Source organism: Drosophila virilis, chromosome 4 (assembly GCF_030788295.1).
Source record: "Drosophila virilis strain 15010-1051.87 chromosome 4, Dvir_AGI_RSII-ME, whole genome shotgun sequence".
Lineage (NCBI taxonomy): Eukaryota > Metazoa > Arthropoda > Insecta > Diptera > Drosophilidae > Drosophila > Drosophila virilis.
Window position 1 is genome coordinate 6,874,701 of NC_091546.1, and position 19,278 is coordinate 6,893,978.

Sequence of the window (19,278 nt, forward strand, 5' to 3'; positions counted from 1 at the left end):
TCTAAAAAAGCGTAACAGCTGTTTTGCTAAGCATTTGTAACAGCCAGATGTTAATAACAGCCCTGTATGGGTTATGCTATTAACACTGTTCTTGTGCGCTGTTAAAACGCAAAGAGAATTTAAAACTGCAATTTTCAGTTTCCGAAACAATAAAAAACAAAATAATTTAGAGTAGAATACGATTTTGAAAAGCATACAATGCCAAATGCCCGCCTACTGTGCGGTGGTCAATTGCAGCGATAAATATGTGCATGCGGGCAGCATATCCTTCCACAGGTGAGATTTCAATAGGAGTTTTGGCTATATTAAATGTTTGTAGATTTCCATTCAAGCGCAAGGATCTGCTGCAGAAATGGCGGGATTTTACACAGCGCAACGGCCAGTGGATGCCCTCCAAGTGGAGCGCCGTCTGCAGCCGCCATTTCGTGGACGCCGACTTCAATTGCAGCAACAATCGCAAAACCTTGAAAAAGAACGCCGTGCCCACGGTCCGAGTGCCGGAGGAGACGCTGAATGTGATTGTGGAACAGGTCACGCTACCTGCGTCGGACGCCGTGCCGGCGAGCAGCTGCAGCGGCACAAAGAGCACGTGTCGCTTCTGCGGCATTGCCGCATTGAATTGTGTGTCCTTTGAGAAGAGCTTTGAGCTGTTTGCCATGATACAGAAATGCTTTCCCACGCTCCAGATACTCCAGGACGATACGCTGCCGCTGCCCAAGGAGATATGCGGCGACTGTTGCCGTCAACTGGAGCGCTTCTCGAAATTCTGTGATGTTGTTATTGTCGCCCAGGGCGAATTGCAGCGCAAATATCGTCGCCAGCTGAAGATCAAACAGGAGCCGGTGGTGCGCGTCAAGCAGGAGGCATGCGAAAGTCTCGACAATCTGTTTCCCGACGAGCTGGACATGGGCCTGGACGAGGGCTGCTGCGATCACGAGCCGGAGGCCAACGATGAAACGGAGCAAAAGTTTCAATTCTGCAATTTTCCCATGCTAAATGCGCAGGACATCATCAACAATTGTGATATCATGGAGATTATCAATCTCGATGATCCGTTCATAAATATAACCGACGATGCGGATGTGGCCCAGGCCCAACCCGTTAGCGTGCCCGCTGTGCTGCCCACGCCGCACGAGCTGCTGCAATCGGAGCTGCTCACCGAGGAGCACAACTATGCCAAGGAGGATTGGCAGCTACCGCCGCTGCAGCAATATAAAACGGAGAAAGTTGAAGGCGCCGAGCTGCAGGATTCCGGCCCAACGGAGCCGCGCAGCACCAAGCCAATTGTGACCAATGTCAGCCAGATACCCAATCCCATGATATGTGAATTGATGCCCGCTCCGCCGCCGGCGCCCGCTCCAGCCTCGACCAAGCCCAATATTGTGGTGCTCAATGACAGCGTGGTGCAGTCCTCCGCCTTTCGACTGCACAACTGCAGCCTGTGCACCACCAAGTTCTTTACGGCCGAGAGCCTACAGCAGCATTATGCCCATGCGCATGCCACGCCTACGCCCACGGCTGCGCCTGCGCCCATGGTTAGCGTGCCGCCGCCGAATCTCAGCCAGCCGACAACAAACAACTCGCTTAAGCTAGAAGGCAGCACGTTGCCGCCGCTGCCGGCCGCTGTGGACTACTGGCAGGCGGACTGGCTGCCGGCGCAGATGCCCGCCAAGAAGAAGATCGACATTCTGGACATGCAGCGCAGCTTTCTGCATTACAACGATCTCATAGCCCAGCCGGCGATCAGTGAGCCGCAATCGCCGAACTATGCCTACGCCAAGCTGGCCGCACGCTATCGCCGGCTGCAGCACAAGTGCCGCCGGCTGCGGACGAACCTGAAGCCGACTGCGACCGGTCGTGCCAATTCTCGGCTGCGCTGCGGCCGCTGTGCCCGGGGTTTTGCCAGCGTGCAGCAGCTGCTCGGACATCGGCGACGCAGGCGGCATTTTGTGGTGCCGCCGCCGCGCACATTTGCCGTGAAGTGCTTCGGCTGCCTGCGGCTGTTCTGCACGCGGCTTGGGCTGCGGCAGCATATGCGCTACATCTGTCAGTCGCTGCCGCTGCGCAATGCACGGCTGCAGAGCTACAAGTGCCGGCACTGCCAGAGCATCAGCTTCACCCATTGGCGCATCTACAGGCGGCACGAGATCAAGTGTCGCCTGCGGCCGCCGCCGCGTACCCGACCGGCCAAGCGACGCCGCACACCCAACGCTGGCCAGGCACAGGCCGCAAAGCGTGCCGCCCACGGCTGCAGCGTCTGCCAGAAGACGTTCAGCTCGCTGACCGGGCTCAAGCAGCATCGCATCACGCACAGCTCGGAGCGCAGGTACAAGTGCAGCATCTGCGAGCGCGTCTTCAAGCGGCGCAACGGCCTCTCCCAGCACATCAAGGGCTACCATCTGCAGCTCAAGCCGCACCAGTGTCCCGTCTGCCAGCATCGCTATGCCCTCAAGTGCGACATGCTGCGCTGCCGTCATTCGCAGCGACGCGGCGCCAAGTCTGCCGAAGCTGACCCAACAAAAACATAACGAATTGCGCATGCTCTCACAATGTCTCTATAATAAGTGTAACATATTATTTCAAATATATTTTTATACCCTTTACAATTTTATCGTGAAATGTGTAGTAGGAGTCATCTCCGACCCCATAGTCTATATATTCCTGATCAGTATCAACAACTGAGTTGATATAGCCATGTCCGTCTGTCTCTCAGTTTTAAAGCTAGCGTCATGAAACTTTGCTGAAATCCCTTTTTCTGTTGCACGCAGTACATATGTCGGAACCAGCTGGATCAGACAACTATATCATAAAGTTGCCATAGGACTGATCGATCGATAGGTAGGTTCTTGTATGAAAAACTTATTTGTTGTTCAAGATATCTTGAACAAACTTGACAATCAGAGACTTTATTATGTTCCCTACAATTATGCAAAATTGAATTTACCTCCGACCACTATATCATATAGTTGCCATAGGGATGATCGGTTAAAAATTAAGTTGTATTGAAAACTTTTGTTTCCCTATGTTTTTCAGAAAGGGTTCGGTCAGCAAGGGTATTAAATCTTCGGCTTGCCGAAGGTAGTTTTTCTTTTTCTTTAGAGATGTCTCTAACAATTGTAAGATATTATTTTATACCTATTTTAATATTCGCAGCTAATTTAAAATAGAAAATAGTTGAAAGAGGGCATATTTTTAGATAAGATTTACTTAAGCAAAACTTGTCATTCTCCGATTATTATGTACCTTACCTTATATTTTATCTCATGTTATTTGGAGAAATAAATTTTTAGAAATTTCAATTTCATATTATTTTCGCTTAGAATAAGTATGCGAGGGAAATGTAGAAATTTTAGATAGTTTGTCTTAGGATTCAGCGAAGAATCCCAAATTGTGATGCTTAGAGTATTAAGAAAAGAATTTGCAACTAATATTTGCAAAATCAAGTATTAGCTCAGATAAAAGATATTTGGTTCCACAAGTATTCAAAATGTGAACATAACATTAAGATGCGCACATTAACAGACATAGGTATTTAATGTGGATTTACATTAACAGCGTCACATTAACATCTGTTTAAATCAAATAATTTCCGTATTGCTTTCAACACACGGGGCACAACAATTAAAACTCATCTGGTTTTTCACGTATATTTTTCTTTGCACTATATACAGTAATTCATATGTATGTTTAGTAATTGCCGTTATATTTGTATATTCATATATTTAAACGTAATTTAATATTGCTTGAACGGCTCGCATATTGCTGTATGAAAATACTGAAATTTTCAACTTAACTATAATGATCCATAAAAAAAAAATGCAACATAAATATGTACAAAAAAGTTGAGTGTAAAGTAAAATAGAATATCTGTTTTTTTTTTTTTAGTTTTTAACAAATTTTTTAACTTATGCAACATAAAACATGTGATTTAAATTTAATTGAAATTTAAAAAAAAAAATGGCACTAACACAATTCAAAAATAAAAGCAAATAAAGACAAATATTAAAAAATCAACAAAACTCGCGGAATATTAAAACAAAAAAGAAATTGGAAAACGGAAAAGCCTTAAAACTAAATAGAAAATATATATATATTTGATTCTTGACTTAAATAGGCAACTAAAATTTATGCTTTTGGTATGCTCAATAACTAAATGTATTTATGTATGTTATGTATTATGTATGTTATATATGTTATATAATTAGTTATAGTTGAATGAATTGTTATGCTGTGTATGTGATGTGATATCAAAGTCCTGCTCCGCATTTGCCCCTAAATGTGTGCTATGTTGCATTTGTTTAACCTACGCCACAAGGATTACGCGCTAGACTACAAATTATGAAAATATCTTGTTTATATATATATATATATATAGCCCGATATTTGGCTTTACTGAAAGATGGCAGCGCGCTGCTGGAACTGCTGGCGTCTCTGGGCGCGCTCCTCCTCCTCGCGGCGTCGCTCCTCCTGCTCCTGCCGTATCTCGTCGTGAAACTTATTTGTGCGCAGCTGCTGCTCGATTTTCGCCTCGAAGAAGTTCTTGGCACCGCTGACGCCCACCTGCTCCACATCGATCTCGGTGAGGCGGGCCAACTGGTTCAGGCCCGAATCGCTGTCCAGCTCGCCGGCCTGCGCCTTGCGATAGATCAACAGGAACTCACGGAACGATATCTTGCCATCGTGATCCTCATCCACATCGGCTATCATCTTCTTCAGTCCCAGATGGGTTTGCGGTGCGCCCAGCTTCTCCATCATGTACTTCAGCTCGTTCAGGTCCAAGAATCCATCCCTAGCCGTGTCGTAGCTGCAGAAAGGGCAAAAAAAAAAAAAAAAAAAAATAAATACGTTAAAAACAATATTGCAAAAAATATTGTACGAGGACATGGTCTGGCCTGGGTCTTTGACCCTCCCTCCTCCCTTTCCCCTACCCGCAAATCGATAAGACACGAAGGTAACCCAATTTCATGCTAAATTTACGGTGCAGAGAGGCTTGAATTTCGCTTGACTTCGCATTTTGTGCTAGGCATGACAATGCACTTACAAATTCAGCTGAAAAAGGTAGCCGTGAAAAACTGTGATTTAAGGAAGCGATAAAGTAAGGTGAGAGCAGCATGACTCTAGTAAACGAATAGATAAGATAGTTAAACCGGTTAACTTGTCAGTTAGTTAAAAGCAATTAGCAAATATATTTAATCAACTGTAAAAATATGTGAGCAAGTGATAACACAGACTAAGGGAAATGCGATCTTGGTAAGCTTCGGAGCTTATTGTCCGATCTTTATGAAATTGCCAGGGCATGAGGATGGCATAAGGAATGGGCGAAAGCAAACCAAAAGAGTGAAAACAATTTTAATCTATCAAAATATATATAAAAAGTGTCTATATACAGAAAAAGGGAAAGGCTTTGTGTTCAAGAATGACATATTTCCAGTTTTGGGCAAGATGTTAAAGAAATTAAATATTCTTAATCGCATACGAGAAACTTCAGATCAAGTTGAGTCTACCTAGCTCTTAAACCTATCGAGTTGTCAAAAATCAAGTTTCTAAATCGATATTTATCGATATTATGGCAATAGCAGCATATATCGATAAACAAATGATGGAGTCTTGCGGCATATATATTTGATTATGTATATATTACCAAGTTCAGTCTTGGGCTTTTCTCGTTTCTAAATTGGACTTGTATTCAGACAGACGGACTGAGTGTCAGAGTCGGAACATTTCAACATAACATTACGATTAAACTGGCAGTTAATTCGATATTTGCTTAAAATAAACCAAGCTTCATTTGAAGCCAGTGTCATTGGCTTAAAGTCGAAAAGTTCGAATGCTCGTTGGCCACTTCCTGCACTCATTGTGGGCGGTGGAGCTGGGGGGGTCAGGAAATTGTGTGATCAAAATGTAAATAGAAAATTTACTGGGTAATTACGTAATGCAATATAAAAGCAGCGTGTGGCATGGAGAGAAAACGCAACATTAGCCAATGTTGATGCCGTTGTTGTTGTTGTTGTTGTTGTTGTCATGATGGCCAAATCGCGTGCGGGGCAGATGCGCTGGCAACAACAACAACAGCAACAACAGCAACTGACAACAACAATGTGGCGGAAGGCCTCGACCTTGCCGCTTGTCGCTGAAGGATGCTGCGGCCAACTGGAAACAGGTAAAACAAGTTGGTCTAAAAATACGACAAGCTGCCATCAAAGCCGCGAGCAAGGCAACTTGGCCGGGCAAGGAAACACTCGACTTGCAACAAGTTGCGCCGTTTTGTTGTCAACAGCAGCTAAATTGTTCATAAATAATAACGCAATCGATTACTCGATTCGAGCATAACTTTCAATTTTCAATTCAATTGCGATTTCGTTTTCATTAGAAAACTGAGCGCGCTGCTCATCTAATGAGCTTAGAAAACTTCAAAGAAATATTGTTGTTGTTTTTTTCACTTTCGTTGTTAATTTGATCGACAATTGTGGGGCGACAAATTGCGTGCGGCTTGTGTAAACACGATGAGAGTGAAAGTAATTAACGGTGACAGAAGCACATCATGCGAGATGTGCGCGTGTCGTGACACGAACAACAGGCACGACTCAGCAAGAAGTCTGTAAATAATGCAATGCAAAGCCAGTTAAGTTATTGCTTTTCGTGCTTCCAAAACTTGCGACGTGCTCGTGCAGCCGATACTCGCCCATCTCTATATCGAATAACAGGCACGAAGATGTCACTGAGCAAATGCTACAAAGCTTACATCTCGTTAAGTTTTTGCTTTTCCAAGTTGAAAGATCATGTGTGCAAAAGCCACAAAACCTTTTCGTGCTTCGGATACTTGCGACGTGCTCGTGCAGCCGATACTCGCCCATCTCTATATCGAATTTCAGGCACGAAGATGTCACTGAGCAAATGTTACAAAGCTCACATCTCGTTAAGATTTTGCTTTTCCACGTTGAAAGATCATGTGTGCAAAAGCCACAAACCCTTTTCGTGCTTCCGATACTTGCGACGTGCTCGTGCAGCCGATACTCGCCCATCTCTATATCGAATAACAGACACGAAGGTGTCACCATGCAATTTAACAGCATAACAATTAATTGTTGCTATTTCGCCTGCTCGCATTTAATTAACTTCAATTGCCATGTCTGTGTCTCCCACTGTTGCGTCAATGTGACAATTGGCAGACTTTTGCTTTTTATTATATTTTGGTGGTTTTCTTTTCAATTAATTGTCTCGCTTAGCACATGCTCATTAAACGTGAAGTTACGTTTGGCTGTTTTTCATGTAAGCGCAATTAGTTGCGATTGCATTTCCAGCTGTCCAAATCAATTAATATTGAATCATGCGTTTAGTCAATTTTAGTTAAAACACCTGCCAGGCAGGTAAGCTATCCTCTTAGCTAGTTTAAGCCTTTTTTTTTTGTAGTGCAAATAGCTGGCTGTTTTTTCAAATAGCTTTTAGCTGGTTTAATTTGTGTACACAATTTAGCTACTTTTAGCTTTATTAGCCAATAAAGATCTATATGTGAATGCTAAAACATCTGCGCCCGTTACCTATGTCAATATTAAGCTATAAATTATATGTTGTTTTTCCTCTTAGTTTAATTTTCTAGTCTATTTGCTTTTGTTGGTTGATTTAAAATAAATTCTGCTGCATAGAACTTCTCGCTTTTAATTTTAAATATTGTTTGGCTATTTCCAGCTAGGTTTTTTTTAGCCTAAAAAATGCTGGCAGCACCACACTTGCGCTCTCGCTCTAACTCTAGCACTGCTGGGCGCTGCGTTCATCCGCGGCTCAGGTGGCAACGCTGCCCGCCCTCGCCGCCCACGCACTCCTAACCCTTTGCTTGTTATCGATTACAAAATGTTTTCATTTCAATGATTTCATAAGCGTTGCCATTTCGCCCCAAATCTAGATGGATGCTTCATTGCATTTTGTTAGGCATGCGATTTTGGTCTTATTACATGTATTACACACACATGTACACACTGCATTTGTGTGTGTGTGTGTGTGTATATGCATGTATAGGTTTGTACAGTTCAACAAATAACGGGGTCAGCTGGCCATTGTTGTTGCATGCCGCATTTGCATCGTAAATCGCTAAATGCATGTTTTCAGTGTATGTGTGCACCTCCCCGCATGTGTGTACATGTATGCATGCATGCATGTATGTGTTAGTAGCTGCAATTATTGAACGTGTAGTCGCGGCTTTTCTCTATTAGCAACTTAATGCGACGACCATTTGTTGTTGTTTCTGTTGCCCATTGTGAATTTATGTTTCGTTTTTCTTGGTTTTTGGTCTCTGGGCTATGCTCGGTGGCCCAAGCGGGTTAATGCCAACGCTCTGCAGTCACAACGCGTCATGTTCTTGAACCCTTTCTTAATGCATACTCTTGCTAAGGGTACCCTGATTTTGTCACGAAATATGTATGTTATGAGTAAAGAGTCGATATAGACATGTTCTTCTGTCTGCCTGTTTTAAAACAATCTTGTTGATACCTAGTCTAGAACCATGTTCTTTCTAAAGGCAGTATAGTTATGTTAAAGTCGTTTGAATGGGCGCGCTTTATCATATAGTTTTCAAAGGCTAGCTCGAAAAGTAAGTTTTTGTATAAAAAAAAATTCCATTTCTTAGAAAACTTAATCGAACTCAACAAAACCCAGCCTTATAATGCCTAAAACCATATGAGAAAAATCATATCATTAAAAAACTAGCTTTTTCTTAAATATATTTTTAGTGGGAAATTAAGTCTTCGTAAGAAAACACCACCAGAATCTACAGGCAACTATTTTCCAAAGTCAGCAAGGGCATTTAAAATTCGGCGACCCGCAGATAATATCATCTTTTTTGTCGACTGTAATTTTTGTAACGGTTATTATTGTGTGTAACGTTTTAAATGCATTGCGCTGTGTTGAGTTTGGTGGATTTCTTCATATGATTGCGCCCAGCTGCGGAGGGGGGGGGGGTCTTTTATCTATTGTTAAGTCAACTACAGCACAGAGCAGTGAAATAAAAAATAATGTACACAGTTGACGTCTTGCATACACAATATCTTGTTTATTTCGCTCAGCACGAACAAACTAACTGCCTGACTGACTGAATGACAGACTGTCTGACGAACTGCCTGTCTGACTGTTTCCATTTCGAAATCCCACATGCACCTGTATACCTAAAATACTTTGTCTGGGCCATTTATATTTAAGACACATGTAAACTTTTGCTGAGAAGTGCGTGTGCATATAGAATCAATAAAAATCAACAGCATATTAACTGCATCGTAAACTTGGCCAGAAGTACAGTAAAAGCTCGTTAAAGTGGACACTTACAGTACCAATTAATTACCTAGTTGAGGCAAATGTTCGAAAATGTAGAAAAACAGACTGGGTAGAACGTGATGTCTGTCCGTGTTGGTAGAGCTTTTACTGTAGTCAGCACCACAATCCGTCCACATGTCGAAGACTATTCCAATTCTCAAAAAAAAAAAAAACCAAGAATCATACTTGGACATTTCGAAATTGGAGCAACGCGGACCGAAACCAAAGCGTTGCGTGGGTCGCGTGTGCCTATTTTTAGTTGCAGCAGGAAGCAACAACAACAACAACAACAACAACAACGACAACAAAAAGAGCTCTCTATTAGTCAGTGCTTGCAACTAACTGAAGAACAATGCATGATCATGAACAGAGGCAGCTCAATGAGTTCTAACTAGAGGTGGACTGGTGTCGAGTTGCTCAAACACGAACACGCATCACTAGTTGCAAGCACGCAGGATCTAATTCTCAACACGGCAAGCACAAGCTTGTGAAATATGTGTATTTGTTTTTTTAAATAATTATTTAAATTTCATTTAATTTAATTCTGAGAATAAGTTATCATTTGTATTCTTGCAATTTTTATATTATTCATTTAAAATATGTTATTTGCCTCATTTTGACGTTCTCAACACGAACACGTCGTGCTGCTATCGTGTCACGCGCCCAACTCTATAGAAAACTAACCATTAACTAGACATGACTAATTGTGCAGCAAGCACAAAGGAGCTGCGGCTGCTGCTGCTGCTGATTGCTGACGATGATTCTATGAGTGTATTTTTGTTATTTAATTTGATATTTCCTCAATTGAGTGGCACGACATTGCGACTAGTCACAGTTGACCACAAATAAGTGTACGCTATGCTGGTTTATCGCAGTGCGAATGCATTTAGTTTTATTCACTGTCAATCAAAGAATTGTAATTGCATTCACAATGAACAGGGGTGCGCGCGCTGACGCAGCGTTCGGGGGGGGAGGCGCCATAATGGCCACTCGCTGTGGTTGCCAGACAGCTGGACGCCTGCAATTATACGTGCACACAGTTTGGCAAAGGTCAGCGCCAGTGTGCGGAAATACCATTCACAATAGTCTGCAGTCGCATCGATTGACAAAAAAAAAAAAAAAACAAAAACAATAACAAAAACTTGTCGATTACAGCATTTACATGCGACTGCAATGCAGTTGGCGATAAGCAGCAACAACAGAGGTGAGCATTGTCAACAGAAATGTAAAATGACAAATTCATATGAAAATGTCAATGAACCTGCATCAGTTGTACATATGCATATTTAAGCATATAACATATATGCATGATGCATTTTGGACCCCTCGCCTGGCATACAGACAGGAAGTGCCACAAAGGCCGCTGCAGTTTATCCTTAAATGTGCAACAACAACCCCTTTTGCGAAAGAGCTCGCGGCTGGTTTATGCTCCAGTGATAATGGGTGGTGACTGTGGTTTAATTAAAAGCTTTTCGCCGCAGTTTGCCATGATATGCTGATTGTGGGGCCCACACACGGTCCGACAAAACAACCCTCCCTCGAATTGTAAAGTGCGTGTGTAACTGATTTGGTGTTTGTGCCTGTTCTTTATTGCTGTACACTTTGCCATGAACCCAATTTGTATAGCATTGACATCGCTGCTAGTGATGAGCGTGCTTTTGGCGCGATATATCGCTTATCGACTTAAGATTTCATAACCTCAAATTGAATGTGCGCAACTGTACTTGATGTATTTAGATGCATTTAAGTATTATAATGGTAATATGGGGAAGCGAAGCGGAGCCTCAGACTCGGTAAGAGTGCGAGACATGGCATTGACATCGCTGCTAGAGATGAGCGTGCTTTTGGCGCGATATATCGCTTATCGACTTAAGATTTCATGACCTCAAATTAAATGTGCGCAACTGTACTTAAAGTTTTTAGATGCATTTAAATATTATAATGGTAATATGGATATGAACCGCTTCTTTTAGCTTTTTACTTTAACCAGAAAGCAAACAAACTCCCATCTCTAAATAGCTGTGCCTGAACTAGCATGCAAATGTGGTTTGTTTATGTATTTTCTGTGTGAACTCATTTAACTTAAATATGCAATAAGCCAAATTGCAAAATGGACATTGGAGAAGGGGAAGGTTGGTGGTGGTTGCTTCTCCAGCTTAAGGATTTTCAACTTTATCAGCAGCAGACGGGACGCCCAGACGACGCCCTGCCCCAGCTCCAGCTTCAGCCACCCATTGCCTGATTTATGTATATTTATCTCTATGTGTGAAATTTTTGCCAGACTTGGTGCGTCGCACATAAAAACTAAAATCAATATTATCAAGTTGTGAGCGTCTGGTATTTATCGCTCGGGTCTGCTGCTGCTGCCCCCGGAAAAGCGTGCGGAAAATGGCGCATCCAAAATAAAAGCCCGGAAACTAAAATCAAGCAATATCAACAAATAATTACGACGCTATAAGATAAAAAAAAAAAAACATTACATATTGCGTGTCCGATTAGCGCTGAGAGTTGCGCTGGGCAAATGAGGTTTCCTCTTCGTTTTTATACCCTGTAGCCAATTGAAAAAGTGGGCAAAGTAGGGCATATTGGTTATGAGTACAAGTAGCTAACAGAAAGAAGTAGCCCAATTTCAATTATCTGCCAGGTTTTTGTAAGACAAATATTTATTTATATTTTTATAATGCCTCTTCTCAACTTTCATAGATTTGAAAAATTGTTTTTTTGCATACATATTCTTGGTTTTTTTTTAAATATTGAAATTATCAAGCAAAAGTTTTTTATAAGTGAATATTGAGAATTGAGCTTGGAAAAAGAAAAGTGCTTACACAGATAAAATGTATAACAACTTTATGCGACAAGGCTGCTTACAGGGTATTTGCCAGTCTGGCAACCTCGACTGCAGCACTCTTGTTAGCTTTCATCTTGTTTCTTCTTTCGTAAAGTATAAACAATTACAATTACAAATTCATATCTGTTTAAGCACAATTGGGCCGTGCAGTGCGCCTCGAAAGTTATCGGCTCTAGGAAATGAAGATACCCTGGTTTTTTTTTTTTTTTTTGCCCAGCCCATATGACGTTTGTTTTCGTGAAATTGTTTATACAATTTGCAATATGTTATTATTGGTTTATTTGTTTATCTGCCGGCGGATTCGCTGAATCAGTAGCGATTTCTTTATAAAACAATGACTCAGTAGAACATCAACTTGCCATGTTTTCAAGTTTGTTCGCTAAACTTACAAAATTAGCGCATATATTCATGAGTCGAGCGGGGAGGGTGGGGGCTATGCTGGCCGACTCAAAATGCCAAAAGCTGCGCAGACGCCGCAGCCGGTTATTGTTTTTTGTAAACTTTGACGACAACCTGAAAGACCACGTGAAGATGTCGATTGGCATTTAGTAAAGAGTGAGGGAGGGAGGGGGGGGGGGGGGGGAAAGGGGGGCTAAACTTGACTTGAAGATAATGCCCGATGAAATGGAAACCAGTTCTATAATTGAAATGCACATGAAATTCAACAACTGCGCTAAGTTGAGCTGAATCGGAAATTCTTGTAACGCATTGACTATAACTATAAAAGTTGCGAAACAAATGGATTTAAATCGCATGAAAAACGGGTGAAATTGACGCTGTTAAGCTGTTGAAAGGTCTACTTATCAATTAACCCCTAAAACTTGTTATACATATTAAATAAATTCATAAAAGGTGCGCTTTATAATAATCGAGTTGGATTTTAATTGATTTTGTGAAACCATAATTCACGATCGGAAAATGGGTGAAAGTGAAAACTTTTAGAATTTGCCGCGAATTAAATGATTTGTTTAATATTAAAAATATTTGTGATTCGAATTTAAGCTTTTATATGTATTTTGTACATTAAAATCCACTCTAAAATCAAAGCATTTTAATTTGTTATTAATCACAGCATTTAAAATTCTAGGAAAAACACTTGGCACAGGGCAAACTGGTTAATAACAGATGGGTTATACCAAGGCATAATTTAAATGTTTAAACCAGATCTTTGCCCTGCTCGACTATTAAACTTTAAACCCTATAAATTACAGTCTATTTTAAAATTATATTTAAGCTTTATATTACACTCACAAAATATACCCTGTATTTTAGATATATGTATTAAGTTTGGTGCCTTGAGCAATTGCCCGACATTGTGGAGCTGCCATTTGGGTTGGGGCCCTGCCCGATTTCATTTTCAAGGCACGTTCGTTTGTTTTTTTTTCCGTGTCTCGTCTTATAAATATTTCATTTTGACAATGTGTCAAGCGCCGATTTGCCCGTCGAGTGACCCAATTAGCCCAACGCTGATTCACAGCAGCTCTTTTTATTTTTTCAAATAGCATTCACAGGATTCCAGCTAGTTAGGAGACCTGCTCCAGTTGGCCAGAGAGATGCTAATGGAAAGCACACACAGAGACCAGCAGCTAATTGTCAGCACAATTTGATTACCTGCTGGTCTGCCTGTCTGTCTGTTTGTACAGTGCTGCCCAGCTGCTAATTGCCAGACAAATTTGATTACCTGTTAGCCAGTGTGTACTGTACAGTGTTGTTCTGTCTAGCCGTTTTATGGCTACATACATATTTATATAGCTATATTTTGAATTTTCTTTAGAAACAAAACTAAATATTTTTTAATAATATAAGTTTGCTCCTAGTAAAAGAAAAGTTTACGCTCAAATAATTTAATCGTATTTGTTATTAAAATCAACTAAAATACTTTTATATTATTTTATAAATAATACTTCAGTTCGTCAAACAATTTAGTTGATTTATGCAAACTTCATCTTTTGTTTAAATACAGCTAATTAAGCTTTTCAACACTGGTTTTCTGCTCGACACCTGCAGCTGATTCGTTGAGGTTTAACGTTAAGCGCTGAATCAGCAGCCTGTTCCGAGAATTGTGGCCGTGGGGGCGACAAAGAGAGAGGAGGGAGAGACAGATATTTTTTCGATGCAAAGCAAAAACGGCGGGCGCAGAAGCCCAATTTAAATTAGCTGAGATAAGTTATCAAAGGCGACGTGCCAAGTGTCTGTCCAAGCAGAGTACTCTGTATATACTCTATATATATACTTGTGTTATCAAAATACCTATGCAGATTCGCTGGCTAAGATTGCGCAACATATTTAGCGCTTCATTGGACACGGAGAACGCGATCGTTTGGCGGATGCAGCAGGGTCTTTGGTAATACGAGAACTGACACCTACAACAAACCAACAAGATGCAAATGCAGTCGACTGCGCAATACTCTGTTTACAGTTTTAGCTCGAAATGGATGAATGGCTGTGAGGTAAGTAACTCAAAAACTGAGACTGTAAAACAGTTGCCTTCAAACTGTAATATTTGTAACTTAATCCTTGAAAGGTAGAGCTTTATTTAAGACTTTACAACTTTTCAACACTTTTCCAGTATAGTTTTTAAAAGGTAGAGATTCATTTAAGACTTTACAACACTGTGCCAGCTTCAATACACACATGTAATCAACGCGATATACTCGCTTTAAGTTTGTAAACAGAGTATAAACAAGGAAATTCTAGCTACTTGACGAAGTGTCAGACCTATCGACGGTCGACTCACGTCTGGCAACAGAAAACTGAACCGAAAACTGAAAACCGCAGCTAGACATTTATGAATATGTAATACCCTTAAGTAGCGCACACTTTGACTCATGGCGAACCGAGTCGCGAGTCGCGAGTCGCGGATTTGAAAACTTAAGCGACGAGTGAAAATGACTGTGACAAAGTCGCAAAGCGTACTTGCTGTGAGTCATGCCCCATTGCATTCGTGAGGCTGTTAAGGGGTAGGATGGGTGGGGGCGGGCGTCATGCAATTTAGTTGCCAATTAACCGCAAAAGCTTTATGCTTGCCCTTTTTTTAGTTAGGTGTCAAGCGGTTGTGAGGCTGCAAATTGAGTTTGGCTAAGAAGTAGGCAATTTGCACATAAACAAGCACGGCTATACGACTACGAAATACCCTGTACGACAGCTAAATAGGCCAAAAATTAACTTTCTTTGATGTGAGATGAAAAAAGGGAGATACAAAAATGACCAAATAAATTCCCATAATATATAAAAGTAAAATACACGCAATATTAAATGAAAAGAAAAGTCTTGAACTCTAAAATACTATCAAATAAATTGACCACGATCTTAATTTCAGTTTTTTACATTTTAAGAACAAACAAGACAAATATGTTTCTTTTAATATATTATTTTAAGCTAATAAGCACCCTCATTGGAGTTATTTAATGGGTATTATAATTTCATATATTCTTATAGGGGACACTTACGTATTGAAGGTCTTCTGATAATCCTTGATTTGCTTGCGCGTAAACTCATGGAATTCGGTGTATACATTGACCACCTTGAAGGTGCGTGGCACCTCGATGCCCGCCTCCTGGGAGTCCATAATCTCCTGGCGTCGGTTCAAAATGTGCGTCAGTTCCGAGCTGTCCGTTGTTGTTGTTGTTGTTGTGCTATCATCGACACTGCCGTTGCGCGAGGCGGACGATGTATTCGAGGAGACCGACATGTTTTTTCTTTTTTTTTTGGGTTTTTTGGATTACTTTGCGCTGGAATTTTTCAACACCACACCCTGTGCACAGTTCGTTGATGGCGGCGGCGGCGGTGGCGGCGGAGACAGGCGAGGATGTAAGGATACACACACACACGCACAGAAAAGGGCTTAAAACAAGTGCAGTCACGCCTACACAAAATTCACTAGTTTGCTAGCTGGCAATTGACTGGAACAGTAGCAATTTAATGCGTTGTCAATTGTTTAACAATAAGATGCGCGCGCAAATACCGGTGTACAAAGTTGTGCGGGTTTGGTTTATAACTGAGTAATTTTGGTTTTTTAATAAAGCGCGCAAAACATCCAAAGCACACGAAGTCGCCTATACGAATGAAAAGGTAAAGCGAGCGAGCGAGACGCATACGAGCGTAGCAAGAGTCGATTGTGAACGTTTTCGACAGATGTGGCAAGGCCGCATGCGGCGCTCACAGCCGAATGGCAAACAGCTGTTTTAGCTGGGTCTGGCAAGGCACACACACGTTGACGCGTAGCTGGCAAAAATCAATTACAATTTCTTACACATAGAGACCAGCTAAATTTGTTCGCTATAGATTATTTAAACAAATTTGCTGCATTTGCTATTTAAAAGTAAACGTCAAAATGGGCAGCAAATTCTTGAATAAATTACTGCTAATTGCGGGCTTTGCTAGCTTGGCGCATGCCGCTTTTTCCGCCGCACATCGTAAGTGAAAATTGATGTCAACCTTTGATCAGAATGAGAATTAATTTAAATATAATTCTTATTTATAACAGATCGCACCTATTTGCGGCTGACAGAGCAGGAGTGGACCACTCTGCCATTAGATGTGAGTATATAATTTGCACTTTTGTGTCTTAAATAATGATTAAATCCTTGCAGATTATACTGCAAACGGTCATCAGCTTGGTGCTGGTCATTTACAATATTATCCAAATTGTGGGCAACTTTAAGGAGATACGCGCCACCGTGGATATGCAGCAGAGAACCTGGGATACGCTGGGCAACTTTCCATCATTTTATATGTTCAATCATCGCGGTCGCGCTCTAAGTCCCGGCTACAAGCCGCCGGAGCTGAATGAGGACGAGTAGCTACATCAACTATATATCCATTTAAAGCCGGCTTACAACATGTCTAGTTTAATGCAGTTAGTTGATAAATTATGCTAAACCAACCTAAAATATTTGTTATAGTTGTAGCTCCCATGGCTGTCGCCGCCGCTGGTCGCAAAATTAGCGCCCGCTGCAACAGCTGAGCGTCGCGCAATTGTTGCCCGGGCGTTTCATTGCAGCCGTGATTGTGGCAGAGACGACAGCCCGTCTGGCTGGTGCTCCGCAACATACACTCGTAGTAGAGCTGGCCATTGGAGCGACAGCCGCGCACGACCAGCTCGCTCTGCGCATCATAATACTCCAGGCAGGCGGCCGCCTGATCCTCCGGCTCATTGGGCAATCGTCCGCAGGGCAGCGCATTATGTCCACGTTCCACTTGCTCGCAATTCACGCACTGATGGCACCACAGACGCTGTTCGGGATAGGCGCCCGTGTTGCAAAAGCTGCCCACACAGCTGCGACAGCTGGCCACCGATGCGCTGCTGCAGTTGAAATCCGCACGCAGGCAGCCACGCTCGGTGGTGCCATTCGTGTAGTTAATCATCAGACAAGGTGTTGCAGGCACATCGCACTGCTCTATGTAAATGCCACCGGGCTGCTCCCAGTTGGCGCAGCCGGCAGCATTGTCGCTGCTGCAGCGATAGCAACGCGTAAAGTCCAGTACATTGCAGGCCGTCAACTCATCGCTGCCGGCGCATTCGTGGCAGTGGAGTATGTGCGGGTCGCTGGGCGGTGCACCGCAGCCGCGTCGCACCTGCCAATCGTCATATTCGCAGGTATAGCACGAGGAAGCCTCCGCGGAGCCGCACACGCTGCTGCTCAGCGCTGTGGCATTGCTGCGGCACGTCTCCTGATCCGCGGAGTTGCAGCTAAGGCAGCGCTGCTGCGGCAGGCAGCCCACGTTGCAGTTGTCGCCCGTGGCACAGGTCACTAGCTGATCCCGCACTGGCTCCAGTTCTGCCGGCAGCTCTGCAGAGCAGCCGCGCATCACGCGGCTCAGATTGCGATAGGTGTAGCAGAATTGCTGCTGCTCACGGCCCAACAGCAACTGCTGCTGGCACTGCTCAAACTGGCTGACATTACATTGGCTGCCCAGCTGGAAAAGATCCATCTTGCAGCCGCGCGCCTCGCGTGAATCGCAGCGTGCACAGCTTAAGGTCCAGGCGCCCTGTGCATCATTGCAGCCGTTAATCTCGCAGAGCTGTGCCGTTGTTCCGGCCGTGTAATTGGCGTCGGAGCTGCAGCCGCGATAGCCTAGGGCTGCATTCACGATTTCCGTATAGCAATGATCCTGCTCCTGATGATAAAGACAGGGCCGCGGCTTGCCCGCCGGCGCAGCCACGCAGCCTGCCCCTGCGCACTGATGACACTTGAGCCGACCAGGTGGATAGACGCCCGCGTTGCACAGATTGCTCGAACACCTTTTGGAATAGCTGGCCTGTGTGGTGGGCGTCTCGCCGCCACAGCCGCGATACGTAATCGAGTCGACTGCAAAGGATTACCCAATTGAGATTTGCTTACAATCTTTTCCAGCTACCCACCAATGGACATGGCACACGTCAGCTCCGCGGCGCACTCCTTGTACGGCAGCAGGCCCACCTCGCCCAGCGTCTGGGCGCACTCGGGCAGCGCAATGGAATCGCAGTGATAGCAGACAATGGCCCCCGCAACATTGACCGGCCGCAGGGCGAGCCCTGTGAATAATAATCGCATTATTGGAAAAACATTAAGGGCAACAGTTGGCTCCACTTACAGCCTAGCAACAGGATTAGCAGCTTGTCAATTGGCACGTTCATTTTGGCAGCCACCTGCACTCGAATAAATTACTTTTGTGCATTGACAATGAGCAGATCCGTTTTATGGCTTATCACAGGGCATTCAAACAAAGGCCTCTATCAGTCCGATAGAGATAAGGATAAGCCGCATTCTGGCGCTCGAGAACAATGGCAAGCCATAAATGGGTAATACTTGCTATAAGTACTACTATATACTATATATACGAATAATGGGCGATAATACATCCGAAAGGGTGCCTTAAATTTAATAGATATATTCTATTTTCTAAGAATTACATGAAATCACGAACAAGCAACAATTGAGTTTCGACAAAGATATTGTTGTGTACAATTTTGACATAAGACCAAAAGAGATTTTTATGGAAAATATTTGAGTAAGTTTTTAATTGGATTTTGAAAAGAACGTGTTTGAATTTAAATAAAGAATTCATTTAGCAGCCAAAACATGAAGAAATTGTTTGAGTTTTCACAAAATTATGACTGTGGCAAATTTCGAGCCATGGCATTTTTG

The 19,278-nt window shown here is 42.8% G+C and overlaps 4 protein-coding genes across 5 annotated transcripts; 2 read left to right on the plus strand and 2 right to left on the minus strand.

Annotated features, from left to right (window-relative positions):
- The first annotated feature begins 134 nt into the window (after positions 1-134).
- On the plus strand, positions 135-3,828 carry LOC6627934 (zinc finger protein 579). Of its 2 annotated transcripts, none has more exons than XM_002052623.4 (2): positions 135-276; positions 320-3,828. In XM_002052623.4, the coding sequence occupies exons 1-2, from the start codon at positions 206-208 to the stop codon at positions 2,526-2,528; spliced, it is 2,280 nt and encodes a 759-aa protein (XP_002052659.1). In that variant the 5' UTR covers positions 135-205; the 3' UTR covers positions 2,529-3,828. The 2 variants fall into 2 exon arrangements, with proteins under 2 accessions (XP_002052659.1, XP_032294493.1); XM_032438602.2 differs by having other exon boundaries at positions 143-276; positions 333-3,828.
- Positions 3,632-16,208, minus strand: Swip-1 (EF-hand domain-containing protein D2 homolog Swip-1). Its single transcript, XM_002052622.4, has 2 exons — positions 15,598-16,208; positions 3,632-4,804 (listed from the first exon to the last, which is right to left on the minus strand). The coding sequence occupies exons 1-2, from the start codon at positions 15,837-15,839 to the stop codon at positions 4,390-4,392; spliced, it is 657 nt and encodes a 218-aa protein (XP_002052658.1). The 5' UTR covers positions 15,840-16,208; the 3' UTR covers positions 3,632-4,389.
- Positions 16,209-16,358: 150 nt separating this feature from the next.
- On the plus strand, positions 16,359-17,040 carry EMC5 (ER membrane protein complex subunit 5). Its single transcript, XM_002052621.4, has 3 exons — positions 16,359-16,563; positions 16,635-16,687; positions 16,741-17,040. The coding sequence occupies exons 1-3, from the start codon at positions 16,482-16,484 to the stop codon at positions 16,948-16,950; spliced, it is 345 nt and encodes a 114-aa protein (XP_002052657.1). The 5' UTR covers positions 16,359-16,481; the 3' UTR covers positions 16,951-17,040.
- Positions 16,971-19,116, minus strand: LOC6627767 (uncharacterized). Its single transcript, XM_002052620.4, has 3 exons — positions 18,725-19,116; positions 18,513-18,665; positions 16,971-18,459 (listed from the first exon to the last, which is right to left on the minus strand). Exons 1-3 carry the CDS (start codon positions 18,765-18,767, stop codon positions 16,994-16,996), a joined length of 1,662 nt encoding a protein of 553 aa, XP_002052656.1. The 5' UTR covers positions 18,768-19,116; the 3' UTR covers positions 16,971-16,993.
- Positions 19,117-19,278: the final 162 nt, after the last annotated feature.